The sequence below is a fragment of the Sorex araneus genome, chromosome 6, assembly GCF_027595985.1.
Source record: "Sorex araneus isolate mSorAra2 chromosome 6, mSorAra2.pri, whole genome shotgun sequence".
In the NCBI taxonomy this organism is placed as follows: Eukaryota; Metazoa; Chordata; class Mammalia; order Eulipotyphla; family Soricidae; genus Sorex; species Sorex araneus.
The window spans coordinates 83,150,100-83,161,450 of record NC_073307.1 but is presented as its reverse complement, the minus strand read 5'-3'; the positions used below and the strand labels follow the sequence as shown (position 1 = coordinate 83,161,450).

The 11,351-nt window shown below is 46.6% G+C and overlaps 1 protein-coding gene across 1 annotated transcript; it reads left to right on the top strand.

Annotated features, from left to right (window-relative positions):
* The first annotated feature begins 3,052 nt into the window (after positions 1–3,052).
* On the top strand, positions 3,053–11,090 carry LOC129405891 (testis-specific H1 histone). Its single transcript, XM_055143585.1, has 2 exons — positions 3,053–3,168; positions 10,104–11,090. Exons 1-2 carry the CDS (start codon positions 3,053–3,055, stop codon positions 10,987–10,989), a joined length of 1,002 nt encoding a protein of 333 aa, XP_054999560.1. The 3' UTR covers positions 10,990–11,090.
* The last annotated feature ends 261 nt before the right edge of the window (positions 11,091–11,351 follow it).

Genomic DNA, 11,351 nt, shown 5'->3' with positions numbered 1-11,351 from the left:
AGAGCCATTAAACCCTAGTATAAAAGATAACTAACGTGTTGTTAAATGTTGAGCTTTGCATGCTAATATTTATTATTTATCTATTTGGAGGTTGGCTGTCAGGGTTGGGTCCCTTGGGGTGGGGATGGCTCTCACCCATACCCCTCTGGGGCACCAGTGGCACTGACTCTGGTGGCATGGTTATGGGGGCCTCAATTTATGCTCTCTTCCATGAGAAGCTGCTGGAAATATCCCTTTATGATGAGTGGCCACCCTCCAGAATTCACGGCACACATATATGCCTCTCAGAGAGCCTGGCAAGCTACTGAGAGTATCCCGCCTGCATGGAAGAGCCTGGCAAGCTCTCCGTGGCGTATTCGATGTGCCAAATACAGTAACAATAACAGGTCTCATTCCCTTGACCTTGAACAAAACCTCCAATCATTGGGAAAAATGAGTAAGGAGAGGTTGCTAATATCTCAGTGATGGGATGAATGGAATTCTCACTGGTGCCCGCTCAAGTAAATCAATGAATAACAGATTGACAGTGATACAGTGATTTATTTATTTAGGTAGATTGCCTTCTACCTTAGCCCCACCAAATGCAGTGTGCTACTTTTGGTACATCAAGGAGTAGAGTATGAAATCTTCAGGGATTCTAAAATGTAAGTAGGGTGATACAAGTGGAAATGACTTTGGGATCCAGAAGCAATTCTGCAGCTGTGGCTCTCTTTCAAGATGTTTGAGTCTCTAGATCATGGCCTTAGTGAGGTTATTATGGCACTGGAGGCAGTTTGTGGACATGACCACCAGGCTCCAGGAAAGACAGAGGAATGGGGGAAGGTTATCCATTCCCATCTTCATGAGAACTTGAAGATTTCGGTCACAAAAGCCACATACCTGAGTTTTCCAACAGACTGACTTTCAAGCATGAGGGGCTCGACCTGAACCCGAGAAGATCTACTGTGAGCATGGCGGTGATTGTGCTCTGGAGGGTTTTGGCTACCGGGGCTCTTTTGGGGCTGGTGCTGGGATCCCCAGCCCCCTCTGAGTGCCCTGGAAAGGAGGGAAACCATGTTCAGCCTGGCGCGGTGTCTGGAGACATCTCTGCAGCCTGTGGCTTGTTCCAAGATTTGTCTGTGAATCACCTCTCAGTTTCTTGTTTCTCAGCGTGGCTTTGGCTACTTGAGGTGTTTTATGGTTCCATACAAGCCTCATTATTGACTGTTCTAAGTCCTTGAACAATGTCATAAGCATTTGGTTTTGAATTTTTTTCCACAATTGAATGGTATTTTCTTGTGTGTACCTACCATATCTTATACATTCATCTAATTATGGACAAGTAAGGTTTTTCTATATCTTTGATGTATTGGAAATAAAATCTAGGGATATTAGTTAAGAAAAAAATTAAAAAATAGTTTAGTTGGAAAGGAAAAGCAAACCTTCACTATTTGAAGATACTGTAATATACGTAGAGAACTAAACACTTCTAAGGAATAAACTATTAGAAACAATAAATGAGAACAGTGTTAACCTTTAAATTAATAAACAAGAGAGAGAGAGAGGAAGAAAGAAACAGGTTAGTGAAATAGTCAGAACAAGCATAATGCTTATTAAGCTTTCCTTCTATGGCTGCTTTTTATCTTGGGGGTGCAGAGGTGATGCTGTGGATCTAACTCAGGGTCTCACATAAGTAAGACATATGCTCTACTGTTGAGCTGCATCCCCAGCCATGCAGACACTTACTTTGCAATTCTCAAACATTAAAATATCAACATAAAAGATCTCTGACCACAACATAATAGACAATAAAAATAAAACATGTGGCAAGAATTACCAAACAAAGGCAATAAAGTGAATGCATACACTTGGGGAAATGGTACTGATGACGTGTTTAAAACAGGATTAACTTAATTCCTCAATTTGAGAAGAAGGCAAAGCGTCCACTCCGTTTGATGGTGGATGTTACAAGGATTGTATACATAAAATTCTAACAGCATTGTAAATCTGATGTCTGAATAATAATGGGAGGAGGGGAGCTAGAAACAATTAAAAGGGCAGCATCTATGAAGCTCAATTAAGTTCAGTAAAATTAGGTATACATGTATTACATGTTTTTCATTTTCTCACTAAAAGGCATGTTTACCTTTTACAAGTTATGTATAATCACAGATAAAATCTCCGGGACCTTTTTTAAAATATACATCTATTCTAAAGGATTTGGCTTTAATTAAGTAATTAATTTTTGGTTCTTTGGAGGGTCATACCTGGTGTTGCTCAGGAAACCATATATGGTGCTGGCGGTTCAAAGTGTGGTCCTCAGGTTGCAAGGCAAATGCCTTAACCCCAGTACTATCTATCTCTCGGGCCTGTTGGCTTCTTTTTCTTTTTTTCTTTTTGGTCACACCAAGCCATCTCAAGGGTTACTCCTGGCTTTGCACTCACGAATCAGTCCTGGTGGTGCTCAGGGGACCACATGGGATGCTGGGAATCAAACCCAGGTCAGCCGTGTGCAAGGCAAATGCCCTACCCACTGTGCTATTGCTCCAGCCCACTGTTGGCCTTATTTTAAAGATACAAATTAATTTCTTTAGGTTGAATTTAGTGAACAGACTATTGATTAAAAATACCTATGATGAGAGGGCTACTTTTCCCATATGATCCAATCAGCATCCAGACAGATCCATACAGAAATCATGTCATTTACACAGGGAGTTTAATATGAACAATTATGTATGTGTGGGGAGTGGAAGGAGGCTATACTCAGTGGTACTCATGGGCATGTGATCCAGGATCAAACCGGGTTCAGTCACATGCCAGGTAAGAGCCTTAACCATTATTCTATATTTATGACTCTGTATATAAAAGTTTTATAGCAATGACAATAAGAAGGGCAGCTTGGAATGGCGTTCAGAACTTGCTGAAAAACATCAGTCATAGCCCACTGGAGAGAGGGTAATTTGCTATTCTATTCCAGACCAGTGTTGATCGACTATTAGTGGGTCAGCAGGTATTACCCTCTCAGGTGCTGAGAAGCCAATGTTGCCAGGTAGATATACAGAGATTGTCAGCCATGCCGCAGCACACACTTCTAGAAGCAGAGGCTCTAGAGACCTCCCAATGCAGGAACCTGATAAACTTTTTTGTTCACTTTATCCAGAAAGCTTTGGGCACCTGTAAAGCACAAAGGTCATGTAGACAGGTTATCAAAAGACCTGAAAATTCCTGAAGGGACCCTGGTGGGAGTATATTTGACAGCGGGTAGAGGGGTGTGAGAAAAAGTGACCTGGGTCAGGTCATCTCTAAGCTAGTGTACAGTGAAAACGTATCGGTCTGTCTGTCTGCATCACCATTGTGTGCAAGCCTATAAGTTGAAAAGCAGATTTGTGAATCACTGATCTGGACTGGAGCACCACTTGGCTATGTTGACTGGAGATCCCAGCTATACTACTTCTGCCTGAGTAAAAAATCTGAAAAAAGAAAACGCGTGGTGATTGTTGGAGTTCTTCCTGGCACAGCTCCCTGACCATCTAGGCTGTGAGGTTTGAGCAGGAAAGTTCCCGAGACCCAGCCTTGATGGGGGCCAGCTATTGCCAGGGTAACTGGCATTCCCTGACAATGAGCATGGCTCGGTGGACTTGTTATTGCTTATGCCTGGGGGCTAGAGATAGGGAGAGCAGACACCTGTAGGGTTTGTAAAGTTCATTGTTCCACCTTGGCAGCAGTTCATAGAAATCCCATGACACCCTGTCCCATCTAGCTCACAGAACCATAGATTTCACCTTCCTCTTCTTATATCCTCATCTGCACATGATGCATTTCCCTATATAACCATTGTTCTCCTCTAATAAGCATTGTCATATGACTAAGAGTCTATAGCCCGTGTGGGTGTCATATGCTGTGTGGGTGAACCTTTGAGCATTCATTGCCCTAGGTGCCAGAAAACAGTCTCACAGGGTCCAGTAGCTGCTGGCCGTCTACAGGTGATTACAATCTAAAGATGAACGTTCCTTTGGGATTTAGCAGTGGCCAATACAGAATGAGGGGTTGGGGGGAGAGGGGAAGTACACTATCTGTAGTTATCCAATTCTTATTGTAAAGGCCTTGATGGTAAATATTTTGGGTTTTGTATAAAATGACACACAACTTTTGTCCACGCTGCCCATTTTCTACTAGTTGGAGACTTTCTTGATCCAAAGATCAATCAGATGAAGCAGAAGAGACTTGGTTGGGGTGGTGTGATAGTGGCACAAGCTTTAGTGACATTCACTCTGCTTTAGTGACATTCAAATTCTACTGTGCTTCTCTCCTTCCAGAGTCAAGTCAGTTTGCATCTGACTAGAAGTGAGGTTACTCATCAAATTTGCAATTTCTGAATTGAGATTACCATTTTGGTGCCTAGCATTTGTCACTAGTGGACTCCTAGTGTGGAGGCAATGACCAATACAGGCAATGGAAAATAATGAAACATGGGTCAGGGATTTGAAGAGAGAGTAGGGTGCAACAGAGATGAGGACATTCGATATGCAGTTCACAGTGCTATCCCACTTGAAAACTGCACAAACTGAATAGAAACAGGCAGAAGTGGAATTTGGCCCATCAATTACAATTTTCTAATTCCTTCTTTAGGAGTCTGGAAGGAAGATGGAAATTAAGAGAACTTTGTTTGGTTTATCTATGATATGCAACAAATTCTCATTCTGGTTTTTTTTTTGGTGTGTAATATACCTTAACATCTGTAAGCATAAATATTCACTTTTCACTGTTGTTTAATTATTTATAATTTATGTACAGTGCCTGATACAAAGATCTTTAATAATAGTTGCTCTTTGATAAATGAATCAATGATGAGAAAAACCATGCAGGATTATAATTTAAAATTATGTTTGATTTTCTCAGGGAAAGGAGAAATTGGTGCTTTATGTATGGAAATCAATAGAACTGAAATTGTGAATAAAATTAAAGTAAGGGGGAGTACAATGTTGTCCAGCATATGTATTAAGAATACATAATACAAATAATTCTTGTTGTTTGGTCATATTCTATAGCATGGAAATTTATTTACATGATACTTAAATTGATGGGTAGCAATTTTAATTAATGAATGCAGACATTATAGAATTTTAGGTCTACAGATATTAGTCTAGAAATAATTTTCTCTATAGTGTGTGCAATATCAAATTGGACAAGGAGGTATAGGTATAGGATATTTTCATTCTGTCTGTAAGAGGAATTACACAGGGGCTGGTGCGATAGCACAGTGGGTAGGGTATTTGCCTTGCATGCGGTTGATCCAGGTTTTGATTCCCAGCATCCCACATGGTCCCCTGAGCACCTCCAGGAGTAATTCCTGAGTGCAGAGCCAGGAGTAACCCCTATGCATCGCCAGGTGTGACCCAAAAAGCAAAAAAAAAAAGGAATTACACACATACATGTCTACTTGTAATATTTTCATTTTTATATAATAATTTCTCTACATATTTCTATATAAATATGTTGCAAGTGATGAAAAGTGAAAATATTTTTATTTTCAGTTTAAAATAAAGGAAATTTACAAAGCGGTTGTCTCAGAAGACAAGAAGGCTCACAGATGTTTTTCAGAATGCCAGTCCCTTAGTATCCTTCCTCTTTGGAATAAATCCCCTTGCACACATTTCTCTTCTGACATCCTAAACAAAAACAATGCTTCAGAAAACAAGCACCTGATTTCATTAGGAAGAGAGCCAGTGAAAACCAACATCATGTCCCTAAGAGGAGATACAACCCAGTTCCATTAGGACGATTGAACTTCTCCTTTAAATTTTTTGGGGGCTTTCCAAGTTATGCTCAGGAGGTCTGAAATCCCACTGTGGATTTCTGGCCAACAGGTCTGGAAGTTCAATGCCAGGGCCTGAGGATGCTGTGCTGCAGTGCTGGATACCTCTGACCCATTCTGGAGATATTGGAGGTCTCCAGGGCTACACCCAGTGATTATCAGGGGACTATGTAGTGCAGGGACTTGAATCCAGGCATCCTAATCACTATACTTTGTCCCAGCCTCTTCCTTCCAATTTTAATGTCCATGATTATAAATTAGAAGATAATTTCATGTCTTCTAATACAACACCACCCTGCTTTAGAATGAACAGTAACTTAATTTCCTGAAAATTGATTGGGAAAGTCTGCTAGGATCGGGACTGAGCCTCCTCCACCCAGATCCCTCATTTTCCAGTAGTTTGGCAGCTACACCCACAAACTGCCCCCGGAGTCATGTAATCCCATCAACGGCCAAGATCCAGAGACTATAAAACAAAGCTCCCAGAAGAGAGCTACACAGAGTCTCTTGCCCTCATGCCTGACTGTCTTCACCAGGGCCCCTAGGAGGGGGGGCGGGTTGAGTTTCCCTCCCTGCCCCGAGCAGAGCCCCAGCAGATGAAGACCTCCCAGAACCCAGCCACAGCCATGCTCAAGGCCACTCTCCACACATTCTGATGAGCTTCACACATGAAGTAACCAGCAGAGGAACCCAGGTATGCGGGACCCGGGGCTGAGAGATCCAAAGACTATAAAACAAAGCTCCCAGAAGCTTACAGCCTAGTTCTCCCTCTCGGAAAACCTGGCAAGGTATCGAGAGCATCCTGCCCTCATGGCAGAGCCTGGCAAGCTCCCCATGGCGTATTTGATATGCCAAATACAATAACAGTGATGGGTCTCATTCCCTTTACCCTAAAAGAGCCTCCGATGAGGCATCACTGGGAAGAACAAGTAAAGAGAGGCTGCTAAAATCTCAGGGCTAGGACAAATGGAGATGTTACTGGTGCCTGCTCAAGCAAATCGATGAGCAACTGGATGACAGTGATAGGGCAGAGAAGGGAAGTGGGAGTTAGTGGGAGTTACAGAAGATTCTAGCTTAAATCCTCTGCTTCCAGTTCCAGAAAAAGATTCTTTTGTTCTTGGTTGCTTCTGAGACTCTTCCTTTAATAGAGTCAGTTATGCAGTTATGCCTTGATGAGGTTTCTAGAGGAACTCTGTTGATTTGGACAGTGAATCTTTTGGTTTTTGAAGTGAAGTAGTTCTATTTAAAGAATTTACTTAGAGAAATATGAGGGGAGAGAAAAGGAGAAATATGTATTTCTTAATCACTACATTCTAAAGACCTTGGGGTTTTATTAATATCAGTCCCTCACAATGCTTTTTGTTGTTGCCTTTGTTTCATAGTGCCAGGAATTAAAGCTTGTACCCTACACAAGCAAAGCAAGCAGTTCGCAACTCAACTGCACTCCCAGCCTGCCTATTCACCTTTAACTTGGCCAAGGATAACTTCATGCCACAGCACTGGAAAATTAATAGTTTCATTCTTTTCTAAAATCAATCCTTATCTGACCTTTTCTGACCTACAGGTTTATGTTTCCAAGGTTCTGTATCTTTCTATTCAGTTGTCTTGCTTTGATTCAATTTTTGGCTCCTCAAACTTACCAGCTATACTGTTACTCTGACCCCTGCCTTAAGAGTTTTTAAACATCAGCTGTGGGTATCATACCAGAAAATGGCAGTGGGAGAGAAATAAGGAATTTGGTGTTACCAAAATTGTATCCAAGTGCTCGACTAAAGATGTGTAATATAGAGGCAGTCTGGTGAGCAACGCGGCCGGAGAAATGCTCCAGACCCGAATCCGGGCCAACAACACCAGGGATCCAGACGGAGGAGGTACAGCAGGCACACCTTCTCCGGATGGAGCACTGGCGACACTGAGAAGCAACTAACACGGCTCCGGGTTGCGGGACTGGAACACATCCGAGCCGTGGGGGGGGGGGGGGCACTGGAGTGGGGCAGCGCCTGCCCAAACTCCAAATGGTCCCGGCCGCCGGAAGTCCCGCCCTCGACCCACCCTCGACGCCATCTTCCCACCTTCAACAGAGAAGAGGCCAGGCAGTCTGGTGAGCAACGCGGCCGGAGAAATGCTCCGGACCCGAATCCGGGCCAACAACACCAGGGATCCAGACGGAGGAGGTACAGCAGGCACACCTTCTCCGGATGGAGCCCTGGCGACACTGAGAAGCAACTAACACGGCTCCGGGTTGCGGGACTGGAACACATCCGAGCCGCGTGGCCGTTGATGCGGCCGCACGACCTTTTCTAAAAACTGAAAACATACAATCTTTTAATGACAAACCAATTATCAAATGCTTCCTTAATAGGGCTGTCTTCATTGGGGGGAAACTCCAACAACAATAGTGAGTTTTGTTTTGCAATATGGAATGTAAGCAAGGTAGAGAGAAAATGAAGTGAAATTCATCAGTTATACAGTTGGGGGGGCTGTGGCGGGGGGGTATACTGGGGATTTTGGTGGTGGAATATGGGCACTGGTGAAGGGATGGTGTTTGAATATTGTATAACTGAGACATAAACCTGAAAACTTTGTAACTTTCCACATGGTGATATAATAAAAATTAAAAAAAAATAAAAATAAAAAAAGATGTGTAATATAAATGAAGTCTCTCGATCAAGCATTATTAATAGTCAAGGCCTTCCGCAAGCCTACAGAACTTTAAGAATCACTCTACCAGTCAGTTCAATCTCCACCTGGAAGCTCATTTGAGGATTTGCTCTTTTCCCGATATATTTCTTTTCCTTTTATCTCTTCTAGGAGTTTCTGATTGGCTTCCTTTGTGACCTTAGGGGTATGGATAAACATAGTGTTTCTTATCTTCCTTTGATGATTATTCCACGTGTACAACCAACATAGATTTGCATGAAGTCAGCTGATGAGAAGTCACTTATTTCCCTCTTATTCTCAGTCACTAATATTCCTCTTAAAGTAACAAGTTTTGCTTCTCTCCTCTGTCCTCTGGCGCTTGCTTCATTCTGTGACCCCCCCCCCCCCCCGCTTATGCAACAACAAAGTGCAACCAAGTGAAAAAACCACTAAAATGGGAGAAATCTTGCTACAGGTGGTGCAAGCCCTTGTATATCTACCACCTTTTAAAAAACAAACAAACAATAAACAAATCAGATATATTTATCAATGCCATATGAATAGTACGCATCCAGCTCCAAGTCGACATTCAAAAATATTGTCACATTGTACTAATATAAAATTAATTGGAAATAAAAACAGTAGACAATTGCAAACGCAATTGTGGGGTTTAAGAGAAGAGGCTACATTTTCTTTTTTTTGTTTTGTTATTTTTTTATTTTATTCTTTTATTGAATCACCATGTGGAAAGTTACAAAGCTTTCAGGTTTAAGTCTCAGTTATACAATGCTCAAACACCCATTCCTTCACCAGTGCACATATTCCACCACCAAGAATCATAGTATACCTCCCCCCTTCCCCCCACCTCCCCAGCCCCCCACCCCGCATGTGTAACTGATAAATTTCACTTTACTTTGATTACGTTCAATATTTCAACAAAAAATTCACTATTATTGATTTGGAGTTTCTCCCCCCTAAAGTCGACCTGCTGAAAAGAAAGCATTTGATAATTTGTTTTCCATTGTTTAGAATGAAGAGATATGAGGTCAGGAGGCCGCAGTAGCAGAAGAGGCTACATTTTCAAAGGGGCTATAGTGTGGAAGAAATTTAGTACTACTCTGAAAACAGGATTTATCTAAGCCAGAGAAGAAAACAGGAAGTCCAAGAAGAGGGACGTGAGGCACAGTAGGAAGAAAAGAATGATTTAGTGCTCTTAAACTACTTCGAATCTACGTTAGAATCCACTTGAATGAGGTTCCTAAACTTCCCAGTTGTGGGAATCGTTGTTTAGGGGTGGAGGGAGGGCAGTGATTCCTTTGTTTCATGCACTCGCAGAGATTCTACCACATGGAGAGTCGGGAAACGTCTACAAATAGCGGGACCTTAAGGGTGGAAGTTTCTGTGCTCCTTGATTGTGTATCACGGTAGAAAGTTAACACGGGAGCCCTTGTTACTTTGTCGATGCATTATTCTGAACGGTCGGAAGCCATTTCTCTCACCTTGGAGAAACGTGGCTAAACACGTGCCAGAAAAAGCAGACTTCGGAGAGCAACTGATAGCAAGGTCAAGGCCAGGGCCAGCATCGATCAGGAAACAAAATCCTGGGGTGGATCGATGACGGGGACCGTGACTGATGCGCGGGCACGGAAGCGCGGGCCGGTTGGTGCAGACCTGAAACGGGCATCAGCGGGGCAGCTGCCGCCACGCGCTTTCTAGAACCCGGGCGCCTGGGCCGGGCCCGCCTTTGTGACGTGGCCGTGGGCTGCAGCCTGAGCCCAGCCTTCCCGGGTGCGGCCCAAAGCCAGTGGCCCCGCGGATGCGGGTGCCAGGCCATGGCCGAGGAGCCTGGGACCAGTGGCGGGTCCCAAAGGCCCGAAAGCCCCACTCCGCCGCCGCGGGAGAAGAGCGCCCCGGGCCCGGCCCGGCGCAAGGGGCCCCCGCGCTCGGTGCTCAAAGTGTCGCAGCTGCTGCTGCGGGCCATCGCGGCGCACAAGGGCCTGACGCTGGCCGCGCTGAAGAAGGAGCTGGGCCACGCGGGCTACCAGGTGCGCAGGCGCAGCGGCAGCCCCGCCGGCGACTCGCGGCCCGACCCGCAGGGGGCGCTGCTGCGGGTGAGCGGCGGCGGCGCGGCCGGCTGCTTCCGGGTCTGCAAGGCCCCGAAGCCGCAGAGGAAGCGGCGCGGCGCGGCCCCGGCGGAGGAGGCGGCGGCGCCGCGGGCGGCCCGGAGGCCCCCGAAGGCGGCCCCGAAGGCGGCCCCGAAGGCGGCGGCGCCGCAGCGCAGGGCGGCCCGGAAGGCGCGGGAGGCGTGGGGAACGCTGCGGGGCCCCGCCAGGGCCGCCCGGCCGCCGAGCCAGGGCCCGAGGACGCAGCCCCCGCCCGAGGCCGGCCGCGCGCGCACCCGGGGCGGCGGCAAAGCGCGGGAGGAGAAGAGGCCGGAGGAGCCGCCGCGCGAGGAGCCTAGCCCGGGCCCGGCCAGGATGCACGACCCCAGGGCCACCCGCTCCAAGTCGGCCACGCGAGCCGAGGGCGCCAGGAAGGAGAGCAAGAGCCCCTAGCGGCGGGCGGCCGCCCTGCACTCCCCCTGCACGGCCGCCCTCACTCCCCCTGCACGGCCGCCCTCCGCCCCCCTGCACGGCCGCCGCCCGCCCCCTGCACGGCCGCCCTCCGCCCCCCTGCACGGCCGCCCTCCGCCCCGCTGCACGGCCGCCGCCCGCCCCCCCTGCACGGCCGCCCCCTCCGCCCCCTGCACGGCCGCCCTCCGCCCCCTGCACGGCCGCCCCCCACTCCCCTGCACGGCCGCCCCGCTGCTTCTGCCCGCCTTCTCCGGGTGTCCTGGACGGCGGCGCTCACGCCCAATGAAATGGGAAAGATGCTCCCGAGACTCGCTGTCTCTGTCTCCCTCCTTGGCCGGCCGAGA

Bases quoted from the DNA above. Each gene is read 5' to 3' on its own strand.
- LOC129405891 (XM_055143585.1), top strand. From the start codon at position 3,053: ATGCCGCAGCACACACTTCTAGAAGCAGAGGCTCTAGAGACCTCCCAA. The intron at 3,169-10,103 runs GTCATGTAGACA...CGGTTGGTGCAG, and splicing joins GGCACCTGTAAAGCACAAAG to ACCTGAAACGGGCATCAGCG.